This window comes from Perca flavescens, chromosome 18 (assembly GCF_004354835.1).
Source record: "Perca flavescens isolate YP-PL-M2 chromosome 18, PFLA_1.0, whole genome shotgun sequence".
NCBI classification, from domain to species: domain Eukaryota; kingdom Metazoa; phylum Chordata; class Actinopteri; order Perciformes; family Percidae; genus Perca; species Perca flavescens.
Window position 1 is genome coordinate 21,571,664 of NC_041348.1, and position 13,948 is coordinate 21,585,611.

Genomic DNA, 13,948 nt, shown 5'->3' on the forward strand with positions numbered 1-13,948 from the left:
CATTACACTCAAAAAATAAATGTTCTTAAGGTTTCCATATCTGAATTACAAAAAGTACAATTATTCTCGTCAATGTTAAGTCTTTGTTTAAGAAACCTATTACATGGATATATATCATTCAACACTTTACAACTTTATATGTAGTAAACGATTCTTAGGTGAAATTTTACGGCTTAATATTTGTTACTTTTAAGATTGAATTTAGTTTAAAATAATTCTGTTTTTAAAGTGGGATGCATTCTTTTATATGAATATTACCCAGCAGTAAGCAGTTACAATTATATCCCCCTTGATAATTAATGCATCAGTAATAATGATGCAGAATTATAACAATAATGCTGTAAGCTACTTACATCCATCCATCCATCTTCGTCCGCTTATCCGGTGTCGGGTCGCGGGGGGAGCAGTTCCAGCAGGGGACCCCAAACTTCCCTTTCCCGAGCAACATTAACCAGCTCCGACTGGGGGATCCCGAGGCGTTCCCAGGCCAGGTTGGAGATATAATCCCTCCACCTAGTCCTGGGTCTTCCCCGAGGCCTCCTCCCAGCTGGACGTGCCTGGAACACCTCCCTAGGGAGGCGCCCAGGGGGCATCCTTACCAGATGCCCGAACCACCTCAACTGGCTCCTTTCGACGCAAAGGAGCAGCGGCTCTACTCCGAGCTCCTCACGGATGACTGAGCTTCTCACCCTATCTCTAAGGGAGACGCCAGCCACCCTCCTGAGGAAACCCATTTCAGCCGCTTGTACCCTGGATCTCGTTCTTTCGGTCATGACCCAGCCTTCATGACCATAGGTGAGGGTAGGAACGAAAACTGACCGGTAGATCGAGAGCTACTTACATGAGTATTTATATTTTTCATATTTTACCTGTTTTGTTGCAGTACTTTTATACTTTTACTTTGGTAAATTTTTTGAAGAAAGACAGACATGTTATAAGACATAAAAATACTAATGCTTAGAATAACAATTTCTTTCTTTCTTATAAGGTTTTCCCACAAAAATGTTCAATTAATTATTAAAAACATTTTTAAAAGGACATGTAGTCCTTGTCTCTCATTGAAAACTCCAGATTCTATGAATATGCAAATACTTTTTTATTTCAAAACTGCTGGACACAAGTTGTCTCCCACTTCACAGAAAAGTCCATCTCAGTGTAGGCTATGTGCACTGGGCGTCTAAAGTTCTCACATCACACACTGTGTTATATATTGGATATAAGTTGTGTGTCGGACCATTATTGTCTTACAAACTAGTTTTGATATCACAAAGTCATGCTCGTACATAAACCATTAAACAGAAATGTAGGTATTACCGCATAGAAAATGACCCCCTTTCACAGTTTTGAAGTACTTTGTACTTTACTTGAGTCATCTTTTAAGGCCACTTTCTACTTCTACTTCATTACAATTATTTTACAGCTTACTAGTTACAAATTAAGATGTATTAAGAACACATGGAAGGCTTGTAAAATAAGTTTTGTTATAAATTAAACTAACCAAAACGATTAATTCAAGTAGCCTACAGCTGTAATTATTAGTCGATTAATCATTTAGGCTAGTTGATTGACAGTCACAGGGGACATTTTTCTGCATTGAGTGCAGTACATTAAGTACATACTTTTACTTAAGTAACATTATCAATGCAGGACTATGTATATAGTATTTTTACAGGGTGTTATTAGTACTTTTACTTAGGTAAAAGATGTGAATACTTCCTCAACTTTTGCTCAAGATCCATCCAAAACAGAGATTATGTTGATCCAGTTCTAAGTACGACTGATGATCAGTATACTGGGCTGGGCCATTCTCTTAAGGTTATTTATTTTGAAAGAACGATCTCCGTACAGACTTTTTGGGCTCTGCTTTGGTAAGAACCGGTATGAACCTGCGGATGTGGAAGTGACGCTGAGGAGGAAGTGGTTGTTTCAACCAATGGTAGCGCGTAACGCAAGATTAGCGGGGGATTCGGTCCCTGTGGTGCGCCGAGTTGTTCGCGGGAAAGACAGCAGCAGCAGCAGCAGCAACACGGAAAAGACCACCAGCTAACGATCCGACAAACTTCTGAATTATTTAAAATTATTTCAGATTGTCCGAGTTTAGGGATGCTTTTCCGCTCAATACTTGACAGAGGAGTGGGCAGACGAAGGCAGAATGGTAAGATAATCAATGTGTTTGGGAATATTTGGGGGGCTTTTCCGTTAACGTTACTGGGTGTGCCTTGTGATTTATTGTGCTATCTAAACTTAAGCTAGGTTTTATTAAGGGTAATGTTTAAAGCTCACCTTTTTGCCATGTGAAGTTTAGATTTTTAATCCCACTGCAGTTTACAGATGGATCTTTGGTCACGTTCTATTTCTCTTGCCATGGCAGAAAAATGTAACGATCCAAACTAGCTCACATTTACGTTAGTTTGCGTTAATAATGTAACGTGGTGTTACATTAATAAGCGTAAAAAACTCCGCTTCTTTAACGTGTCTGGAAGTATATCTTTAAAACATGTAGGCCAAATAATATAAAAAAAAAACTGATGTTCAATGCAGTGACCTGTGCTCTACCGTTTTGCATTATAACTCTTAAAATGAGAAAACCTAACTAGTAACTCATTTGTTAGTTTTAAATTCGAATCAGTTTGAAATCAATCATTTGGATAGCAGATTGTGTTAATAAGTGAACATTATTTTAACATTACGATAGGAGACCACTGAAAGTCGATTAATGATAATATTGAGTTACAGCCCAGCCTTTTATTCATTTTAAATGTCATAAGTAAGAAGTCAAACATAGACTGAAGAAAAAAAAAAGTACACACAGCCATCAGATAGATGTGGTGGAATAAATGTAATTTTAACTCTGAATGCCGTGGAGTAACTTCACAAAATTGAAGTATCAGTAGTTAATAGTTTAAGTACAGTGCCTGACTAGATGTACTTTCTTCTTGGATCTCCCCAGCCCTCCCTGCAGACCCCTGGCCCAGGTACCCTCTGAGCTCTGTGCTGGGAGGCTACCAGTGTGTCCGACAAGATGAACACATCTCCTATGGCAACCTGGGTGACTCTGTGCCACCGTTTGGATTGGCTTTCTCCTCTGGTAACCCACCTGTACATGCTATATTACCCTCAGATGATACACAACAGAGCTGTTGCCATTTATCCATCTAACCGACGTGTCTCTCTTCAGCGGGGAACATGCAGAACATCCTTGCAGTAGCTAATGAAGAAGGCATTGTTAGGATCTACAACACAGAGAGCCGTGAAAAGCCACTCCTTAAAGGTATGTGTAGAACCCCACCACCATTATCATTTTTTATTATTATAAAGAAATGTCAGAGGCTTATGGTGTGTGTATGTTTGCAGAATGGTTGGCTCATGAGAATGCTGTCTTTGACATAGCCTGGGTACCAGGGGAGCCTCACTTAGTAAGTACAACTAAATACATGCCATATCATCAGTCCACTTTGAATCATGATGTCAGTAACATCTTTTAAATGCTTTAGATATTACTACATCTAATATTTGGTCCTTACATAGATACTTTTAACTCATATATTGATGTTGCCTGGTTTTATTTTGTTTATGACTCCTTGTAGTTCCTCATTATCTACTCTTGTTCATATTGCAGCATTTAAAGCAGCTTGTAAACTCTCTTTACTGACAAGTAAAGCCTTCTTGAAACCATTCTTAGGTGACTGCTGCCGGGGATCAGATGGCCAGGCTGTGGGATGTGAAGTCAGGGGAGATGTTAGGCAGCTTCAAGGGTCACCTCTGCAGCCTTAAGTCTGTTTCATTCACACCACAGGAGAAAGGTATATTTTATTCTGACCACATACTATATTGCAGGGGACAATTTTGTTCCCTGGCTTCTCTCAAAGGACACAAGAAATTGCCGTGTTGGTGGTGTGATATTGGATTTTGGGAATATTTATTGAAATGTTTATATGCACCCTCACCTATTGGCATAGCATTAAAACAGAATATATATGCCAGGAAGAAAAAAACAATTGGAATCTTCATTTAAAAATCTAAGAAAATAAACCGTTAACTGAATGTGAACTAATTTTTTTGTAGTAGTTAAGTAGGTGGATACATGACATTACATTTAATATCTTTGCATTAATGATGCTTTGATGTATCACATTATTGATGCTTTGTCTTCTATGAAACAGCTGTGTTCTGTACTGGGGCCAGAGATGGAAATATTATGGTCTGGGACACCAGGTGCAGCAAAAAAGGTATCAATTGGAAATTTCAATTACAAAGGTTTTGTTTTTTTATTGTGTATAATGTAGTGTTTATTCAGTCCCAATCTTTATTTCTATAAAGTTATAATGCATAAGGCCTTATGGGGCAAATGTATAAAGATTAGTCGGGCTATTTTATGTGTGTGTGCGTGAGATCATGTTTGTGTCTTCCTCTCAGATGGTTTCTACAGACAGGTGAAACAGATCAGTGGTGCTCACAACAAAGCAGAGACAAACACCCCCGCCAGAACAAAGAAGAGGCGGAGTAGCACGCGTGGCATGGCTCCCAGTGTGGTGAGTTTCTCCAACGATTTAAATGAAAGAAAGAGCAGTGCAGAAGGAAGGACGGACGATCTTTAAGCACCTCATCTCTCTTGCAGGACACCCAGCAGAGTGTCACAGTAGTTTTGTTTCGGGATCAGCACACCCTCATCTCCTCTGGGGCCGTTGATGGGTAAGAAACCACTGTAACTTACTTGTTTCTAACATGCAGCAAGCCAGTATAAAATGACTTTCAAAGCAAATAAAATTGCATGATCACATAAATTTCTCCATTTCATTCATCTGAACCAGAGTGATCAAGATGTGGGATCTAAGGAAGAACTACACTGCACACCGTCAGGATCCTGTCCCGCTGCAAACGTACCCGTACCCGGGTTCTTGCATGCGCATGCGACTGGGTTAGTTTTGTACAATACTAGCCTTCATTTTTACCCGAAATATGCAAATGACCAGAATTAACTGAATGTGGTTTTGCATGTTTTGCAGGTTATTCTGGACTTGTTCTGGACTCCACAAGATCCAACGTCATATGTAACTGCACTGATGATAGTATCTACATGTTTAATGTCAGTGGAATGAAAACGACTCCAGGTGAACAAGGACTCCACTCCGACGACTATACATATTGTGTATCTGTGCCTGAATAGACATTTTTCGGTTTATCCCTAATTAAATTCATTGCCATTGCATATCACTAGATGTGGCTGCAAACTAATGTCCTTTGTTTTAACTGTCATTGGAGCAGAGAGTAAAGCAAGAGGGCACTGTTTGACAGAGGAAATGTAGAGATGCAGATACTTTGTATGCTTGTACAATCATATTCTAATAGCTTTAGCTTTAAATATGTGAAGTCCTGAGGAATGTGGAACCCTTATTGGACTGCTAATCAGCGACAGATCAGCTGGTTAATACTCACACATTGCAAGTGCATGAACTTAACCCTTGTGTTGACCTGTTTTAAATTTTTGTTTTATATCAGAAAATATGGGACGTAGAAATAAGTGCTTAAAATGTGTAGAAGAAAAATTTAACAATTTAAAACATTGGAAAAAGCAAAAACAAATGGAAACAAAGGTGTGTTTTTTCAAGGTTGATGGGAAGACAACACAATGGTTAAGGACAGTTGAGTTTCTCTAGTCATTCTGTTATAGTCCTTAACACATTGCATCTCATTAAAGCTCATGTCATTTTTTGTATTACTCTATTCTTTATTTTTGTGTTTTTTTTTCAGGCTCAATTACTTTCTGAATTTAATCTTTCTTTCATGATTCTAATATTGCTGTTTGTTTTCCTCCACAGTGGCAGTTTTCAGTGGCCACCAGAACTCCTCATTTTATGTAAAGTCCACTATTAGCCCAGATGACCAGTTCTTGGCCAGTGGCTCAAGTGACCATAACGCATACATCTGGAAGGTACTATCTCTACTTTATTTTGCCATATTAAAATGGAAAATGGTGTTGTGATGTAATGCTTTAGGGTGATTATGATTGCATTTGAGCATTTTTCATCAAATTTTACATTTCAGATCTCTGATCCTAAACATCCTCCCATGATGCTCCAAGGCCATAGCGAGGAAGTGACATCTGTTGCATGGTGCCCAACAGATTTTACAAAGGTGAGGCAAAAAACTTTTACATTTCTAGTTTGAGTTTTCAAAGACTCTTTGAGTATGATTCAGAGGTTCTTGTGTTTCCCTGCTGTGAAGCTGCGCCATTTTAATAGGCTTAGGAAGATGGAGTTAGGCTCTGTATGATCCCCACTGCTCTGTTTGCAGATTGCTTCCTGTTCTGATGACCACACTGTGCGGATCTGGAGGCTTCACCGGGAAATGGATGGAGCACAATCTTCAGTGGGAGAGGCCAACCTTGTGGGCTGGGCACGCCCTAAATCTCTCTCAAGTAAGCATTAAAACTACCATGAACAACATATACAATGTTTTTCCGTGTCTGTTTTATTCTTCATATTGTTTCCTTACCTTAGCATGCGGACGTACTTTGTCATAAATCGCTGCTGTCCTGCCCTTGAATGGAAAATATGTCATTCAAATTATTCATAGTGAACTAACAAGGACTTCTGCTTTTGTAAAGGGCCTTCAATCAGAGCTGAGACAACCCCTGCCAAGAGCCAGAGGACAGAGAGTCTTGGAGGCCTGGTGTCACCCCAGCTTGCTGCCTGTGCTCCCAGTGGAGCCGCCCTGCCTCTGCCCTCCAGCACCACCTCACCCATCCCTTCTCAGGGTGCTAAGGCTGCTGCTGCTCGCCAGAGAACACCATCTTCTATCAAACAGTGGTTATCACCGAGCCATGGATCTCCTGGTCATGTCAGCCCTTCGCTCCGTAGGGTACTGAGCCCGTGTCCCCAGAGCCCGGTGAGCAGTGCCTCTCCCACAGAGCGACGGGCCAAACGCAGGCTGGAGACTGGTGACAGTCCATCTGCAAGCTGTGGGGGTGCAGAACAATGTGACTGTGTTACTGAACTCTTCCCTGCGGCCAAGAGAAGCCGGGCCCTGTCTGGAATCTGCTGCCCCGCTCAAGAGAGCCAGCTACAAACAGACTGTCACACAAAGGACAACAAGCAAGTCTCATCAAGACAGACTGGCAAAGAGAATTGCTCTCCCGGGGCAAAGGACTGGCTGTCAGCGATGGGCCAAAAGATGAGGAAAGGTCAAGGAAGCCCTAGTACTCCCAGAAGCCCCGGTGCCTCTAAAAAACAAGATGGCAAGACACCAGCTTCACCGGTACGCACAAAAATCCCTGTTTCAGAAGTTAATCAGTGTTACGTATTCTCAGTAGTATTAGTGTTGCTCTATTAGAGCGTTGTTTCCTTGTCAGCCTACAAATGTCTTTGACACTGCTGTTAGATTATGGAAGACAATGAGGTCCTTTTTTAGGAGTAGCACTTTCTGAAAGCAACAGTTTGACATTAGGGGGAGATAGTCTCATTTGCTTTCTTGCAGAGAGTTGGATACAAGATTAATATTGCTGTCATATCTGTAAGGACAAGATAAGAAGAATGGTTAAGATGCAAACCACATAACTGCAACATCCTCTGTTAAATTGCAGCTGGGGATTTTTTTGCATGTCATAACCCTTTCTCGCTATCCCCACATTTCCTGTCTGCATCTATACTGTCCACTATCTAATAAAGGCAAAAATACCGCCAAAAAAAAAAGGGGGCTCTTAGCTTAGCACAAAGACCGGAAACGGCGGATAAATGGCTAGCCTAGCTCTGTCCAACTGTTTCTGTAAACTAGCACCTCTAAAGCTCACTACTTAACATGTTATACAGTGTGTCATTATATCACCTTTCAACAAAGCCAGGCGAGCTGTTTCCCCCTATTTATAGTCTTTGTGCTAAGCTAACCGGCTACTGGTGGTAGCTTAGTATTTACCGTACAGACATTAGAGTGGTATCTTTTAGTGATGGTCAAATGAAGCTTCGCGAACCAGTGTCTTTACTTTCTGAGCTCACTAGATGGCGCTCTCTGTTCAACAAAGGGTTTGAAAACCCATTGAATTGCCATTCATTTAACCTTTTTCTTTGAACAAAGAGAGCCATCTAGTGAGCTCAGAAAGTAAAGACACTGGTTCGCAAAGCTTCATTTGACCATCACTAGTACCTTTCTTCTCATCGGACTCTGCAAGAAAATGAATGTGTATTTTCCATAAGGAGCTTTTTCATTAAGGCAGAGTGAACCACTGCACTTATTGAACACTGTTGTAACTCATGTAGAAACACTGTAGGGACAGAAAAATATTTGACATTTCTTTTGGCTGTGTTGGTTATTTACACCTCCTTTCACATTCACTTACTTGGAATATTGCCAGTCTAGAAGTTCAAGCTTACGCTCTTGTATCTTCAGTGAAGGTCACTGGAAAAGATTAACTGCCTTGCATTATTTGTGCGATAGAAACACAGGCTTGAGGAATGATTGTTTGGTAATTGAGGTCTGTCCCTCCTTATTTATGCTAATGTTTACATGCATGGGGATGTTGTATAGCTATTAAAATGAATATTGCAGTTGACCTTTTTTGTTTGTTGTTTTTCAGACAATCCGCTCACCACAAACCACGAAGAAGATCTCCATGTATTTTACAAGAAGGCCTAATCTGGAGTGAGAGCTTGAGCCAGTCAGATGCTTTGTGCTTCTGTTTTAAAATGCTAGATTTTTATTTTGAGTATTTATTTTTTTTTAACCAGAACCCACAGGCAATAATACATTGCATAGAGATTGACAAAACAGTCATTCTGAATATTTGATGCTGCAGCATATCTCGAGAGGCTGATTTATTTATTTTAATTGGGCCATGGGTTTTGCAGTTGCCTCCTACACAATTTTCTGGTGCTGTGAAGAATCTCTGGTTGGAAAAAATCAAGTTGCATGTTGCTAAGTAAATCTTTTATTTTACTCAAACCTGGCAACTTCAAGAGATGCAAGAACCCATATTTAATACATTTGTTTAAGAGGTCCACCAGGTATTAATCCTCAAGTGCAGAGAATAAATGTTTGTCTGAGGTGTGGACATTTTAAATTCACTAAAAAATACCATTTATGTGAGCCACATCTTTGAGCAGTTTTATGAACTTCACTAAGCTGTAAGCTTTATCTCTTTGTGGGTTTTCTCCATGTATGGGTTTGACCCTTTTCTTTGTGTTACATATATACATTTTTGCAAAATGTTTTTTTTTTTTCTTGAGCAAATGCTTATGTTTATATGTACAAAGTTGCTTGGTTAATTTGTATTTAATTGACACAGATTTGCTCTGGTCTGATTTTATTAAATTGAAAAGAGTGTTCAAAGTGTGTGGCATGCTATTGGTTGCATATAAGTGTGATAAAGAGTGTTTGGAGGTCAGACACAAGTGATAGTGATGCCATGACTTTAATCATTTACTGCAGTGGTTACAAAGTTTATCTTCTTCTGACCTCTCATTACAGGTTGCTTCTCTGACTGTTTTTTATTTCAATACTGTTAGGGGTAATGAGAGGTAAAAACATGTTTTATTAGAGCCGAAAGGAAAAAATTATAAAGTCGGCAAATGAAATGCGTCTTTCCTGCTAACCACTAATGTGGTTGTGTCCAGATGGTAACCATAGTTTTGCGAAAAATTTACAGAATAAATAACCTATTAAATAATTGATATATACTACAGCTGCCACTCCTCATTCAACTGTACAACGTCACGTATTTGTTTTCACATGTCACATGTTCCGGGCTCCCGTTCAGCGACACTTGATTGGTTAAAAAGTTTACAATTTTTTAATTCTCTGCTTGTGATTGGCCCTTAGAGGCGTCACTCAATGACGTACACCTGTCAGGCTCTGCAGTCCACAGATCTGTGAAGTCAGACAGACAACGGCTGTACTGGGAGTGTTTTATGGCTGCCTGCTCAGCACGACGTCCAGTAATTTCTTGTATTTAAGAATACTCGATGTTTTTAGAAGCCGTGAAAACGAAACTATCGATCTTTATTAAACGAACAATGTAGTCAAGAGAAAGTCGACTGAATGTGAACACGGCTAACTTTTAAGTGCTAACGTTAAATGACTCAGTCGTCGAGCGAAATTCAACTTCATCGATCGCAGATAGTTCTTCTGAAAATACACTCAACGGAAGTCTCACTAGGATTATAAGCAGTGCTGGAAGACTTGGACTTGATGTTTTACGAAGAACTACATGAATTTAACGGGTCAACTATCTTTTGTAACTTTTCTTCCTCAACAGCGGTGCAAACTGTTGTAGTGGCGTACATTAACGTCGGCTAATTTTAGCTAGCTAACGTTAGCTAACGTTAGGTTAGCCAGCAGCCTATCGGTACAGTAGTTTGCTACTGTCAAGACTACGATTAATTCAGGCAACTTTTTATGACAATGTCTTTCATACGTTTTGCAACAGGTAGACCTTTAGCAAACACGACGAAGCAGTAAAAAAAACATCTGACATTTTCAAACTTATGTGATAATTGTCCTATGTTTGTATCTTCAGGTTATACTGTGGGCAATATCATGAGTTGTAGTTTGGCTTTTTGGTTCGTGTTTTGAAGATTGTTCCAGAAAACAAGTTAACGTTACCCGAATGATGCAGTCTTTGAACACAGTCTAACCCCAATACCGAGCGACCATGTTGGATCATACAGACTAACATCAGACTTGGAAAGGAGACGAGCTTCAAGTCGTGCATTTGGCTCCATATTTTTGTGCTAATGCGAGCAGAAGAGGACACATTTGAATTGGCCTAGGGATACAATAGCTTATCTTCGTCAGTTTGTGCATCAAAATGTCGGCCATCTCCGCATCCGAGAAAGTGGACGGGTTTACGAGAAAGTCCATGAGGAAGGCCCAGAAACAGAGAAAATCCCAAGGCTCTTCTCAGTACCGCACACAGAGCGCTCCGGTGGAGCTTTCACCCCTGCCGCAGCTCAAAGGTACGGTAAGAGGATGAAGGGGTCTGCCGATTAAAATAAATGGGTTCTCACGTGAGCAGAGTGTTATGTGTACTGCTAGATCTGCAACAACAATATTCAGCATGCAGCCCATAATATGAATCGCAGCAACATGAATAAGGGGAAAGCAATATAGGCAAATATTTCACAGTTTTACATACAGTGCTGCGCATAAGGCCACACGTTGTTTAAATCTGGACGAGGAAATGCAGTGGTCAAAGTTTACTGTCTGCCCAAGTGCATTACATCAGTTTTGTGCTCTTAGTGTAACATACTGCATTTTCTCAACATTTTTTGTTTACTTCGCTTATGAATTGACATGCAGAGGTACATCCAGAGAGTATTGTTGAAGAAGGGGTTAAGAGGGATTTATGCTTATGCATCAAGGTGTTGTGGAGGCCACAAAAGGTAACTACAGGGAGAAACAATGTATAAAAACACAAGACCTGTGATTGGTCAAAATGAGTTCCTTGTGTTTTCCTCCTGTATGTTGATACTGGTAGGGACTGTTGAAAAAAGGTGCAGTAATGTTCTTTTTTTTTTTTCTATGGCTTGACAAGTTTATAATTTGATGTTGCAAAGCCATTTCCAGTGCAAACATGCTAAATTATAACCCAAGTGCTGTGCCAGAGGCAGCATTGCTGGAATGACTCAACGAAGAAGAAGGCTTAACTGGTTCCCATTCATTCTCAGACACAATCCAAATCATCCCAGCAAGGCTAAGAATTTGCGCTTGTAGCCTACAGGTCACAAGCTACTTGATCTAAGCCTGATACTGAAGCTTACTCACAATACTACAGTTGTATTACAGCACTTTCCAAGACTGAAAGGTACCTGGTAAGAGGTATCACAACTGCTGCACTGGAGAAAATTAGAACTACCTGTTGAATATCAGGTAGTTTGTTTGGGATTTGTTAGTTTTTACAGCTTGTTTTTCACTGGGCTCATCTGTACCCTGAAGCGACATGTGTGTTCAATGTTTGTCAGTAGCAAATAGCAAGCACTAAGCCTTAGAATAGTGCAGTATACAGGACAGCAAAAATGCATCAAGTAAAATGTTACACTGTGTGGGAAAATATGGGTAGCCAGTATCAAACTTGGGAGAGTCTGTTGGCAGTTGATGCAGTAGTCTGTTGAAGGTGGAGAAGGGCATGTGGGCTGGAGGTCTGGTAGGGTTTGGCATATGGCTTGATCAAGGAGTGTGTTCCCTACCTGTCAAGTGTAGTACTGCTCTTCTGGAAAGGAAAAGTTCCTAACTTATCCCTTGTGTTGACTTTGGGTCAAATTGACCCGTTTTCAATTTTTGTTTTATATCAGAAAATATGGGACGTAGAAATAAGCACTGAAAATGTGTAGAAGAAAAATTAAACAATTTAAAACTTTAAAAAGGTGTAAAAAATGTCGAAAAAATAAGTGTTTTTTCAAGGTTGACGGGAAGACAACACAAGGGTTAATATTTATTTGTTGTGTTGCTTTCCCGATTCTTCCTAACCGCAGGTGGCACATGCATGCATTTTAATATTTATGTAAATTCAGCAGTTAGCCTATGCAGTGTTTTACTGCAGGTTGACATTTTGAGTTAAATATTTTATACTTGGATGTTGAACTCCAGGCTGTTTCAAACTAGAGCTGGACGATATGAAAATATTTTTGACCAAATACCTCAGGCTCAGTGTTGATATTGTGGCGATATTGTAGCGGTTACATTGGTGTTTTCACAAAATATTGAGATTTTTGACAAATAATCATCAGTACCATAACGAAGTGGGTAAAGGCAAACGATAGAACAGCTACAACAGTGTGGTACGTTCATAAAATGACATCACTTTACTGTAATGTAGCCTTTAAAACCAGGAAAAGACAACACGTGTCATATTACGATATCCAGATTTATTCAGCCAATTGTATCGATATTGATATATTGCACAGCCATATTTCAAACTCTCCCATGCAATTTGTAAGCACAGACACAATGATCCATGGTCATTATAGTTTAACATGCTTTTGGTACTTGCCAACAGTGTTGCCAAACATGAGAAATCTAAGCCTGCGGTTAAATCTGACAGAGCTACGCCTGCTTACAACCGTGTGTATTTAAGTTCCATTCACAACATTGTGTGTATTTCCACTGTGAACTTAAACTTGTTAACACACGTTATTTCACTGTAACGTAGCATGCATCTTGCATTGTTTACATCAAGCTAGCATCATACAGAGGGATGACAATATTAGATTTGGGAATTGATTAATCTTTGTTTACTAATCTACAGTATAATAGAGATATAACCTATAACAATATATACATGTGTGGCACTAAGCAATATTAAATCCTATTGTGATCCACACTAAAAACTGAATTTGAGGTATTGACACTTTCCGCCCTTGCTCATAACAGCTTGTATTTTTCTTTTTCTTTTTTAATTCAAAATTTCATGAAATTTTAAAGAGTAATTTGCTCACATTATAGACAAGCCTCAACAGCGTATCACCAGTGTTTATGTTACTGGAGGAACAAGTACAGTTAAAGTAAGACTTGCCTGGTCAAGTAGTTGGAACTTTTTAACATTATGCAACTCCTTAAGACGATGAAAACAAAATATCTTATGAATGAGTTGGTAACAACAATGACTGCTGTAGAAAATGTAGTGTCTAATATTTCATTTAGAATCTTTTATGTTACATGCGGAGAGCACATAGTAAAATAAAAAATTTAAAAAAAATAAAATAAAAAAAAACACAGGAATTTGAAACACTGGTATATTTTTCCCAAACTAGAGCATTGCACCACAACAACACCAACATTGACTTGACTTGGCAGCAACTCCCTCGTTGACGAGCGTGAAAGTGACAGCTAAATTATCCGACTTTCTTGCATTTAAAGCTTGAGGGTGATGTATGCCTTGTCATGGTGAATACTGCTGGTAAATAATTATGGAAATCTGTATTTCAGTAATTTTAGAATCTATTTTTTTATTAGGGTGCGC

General features: G+C 39.5%; 2 protein-coding genes across 3 annotated transcripts in view; both read left to right on the plus strand.

Moving 5' to 3' along the window:
* Positions 1–1,866: 1,866 nt before the first annotated feature.
* On the plus strand, positions 1,867–9,618 carry dtl (denticleless E3 ubiquitin protein ligase adapter). The gene is made up of 15 exons (XM_028604537.1): positions 1,867–2,155; positions 2,951–3,088; positions 3,179–3,271; positions 3,355–3,416; positions 3,683–3,803; positions 4,164–4,229; positions 4,417–4,532; positions 4,619–4,692; positions 4,812–4,918; positions 5,007–5,111; positions 5,820–5,932; positions 6,046–6,135; positions 6,295–6,418; positions 6,608–7,257; positions 8,570–9,618. Exons 1-15 carry the CDS (start codon positions 2,104–2,106, stop codon positions 8,636–8,638), a joined length of 1,980 nt encoding a protein of 659 aa, XP_028460338.1. The 5' UTR covers positions 1,867–2,103; the 3' UTR covers positions 8,639–9,618.
* A 200-nt stretch (positions 9,619–9,818) lies between these two features.
* Positions 9,819–13,948, plus strand: part of ppp2r5a (protein phosphatase 2, regulatory subunit B', alpha isoform) — a 45,368-nt gene continuing 41,238 nt past the window's right edge. For both annotated transcript variants that reach the window (XM_028604857.1, XM_028604858.1), the window contains exon 1: positions 9,819–10,946. In XM_028604857.1, coding sequence (XP_028460658.1) covers positions 10,799–10,946 — 148 coding nt within the window. In that variant the 5' untranslated portion in view covers positions 9,819–10,798. The remainder of the gene's footprint in view (positions 10,947–13,948) is intronic.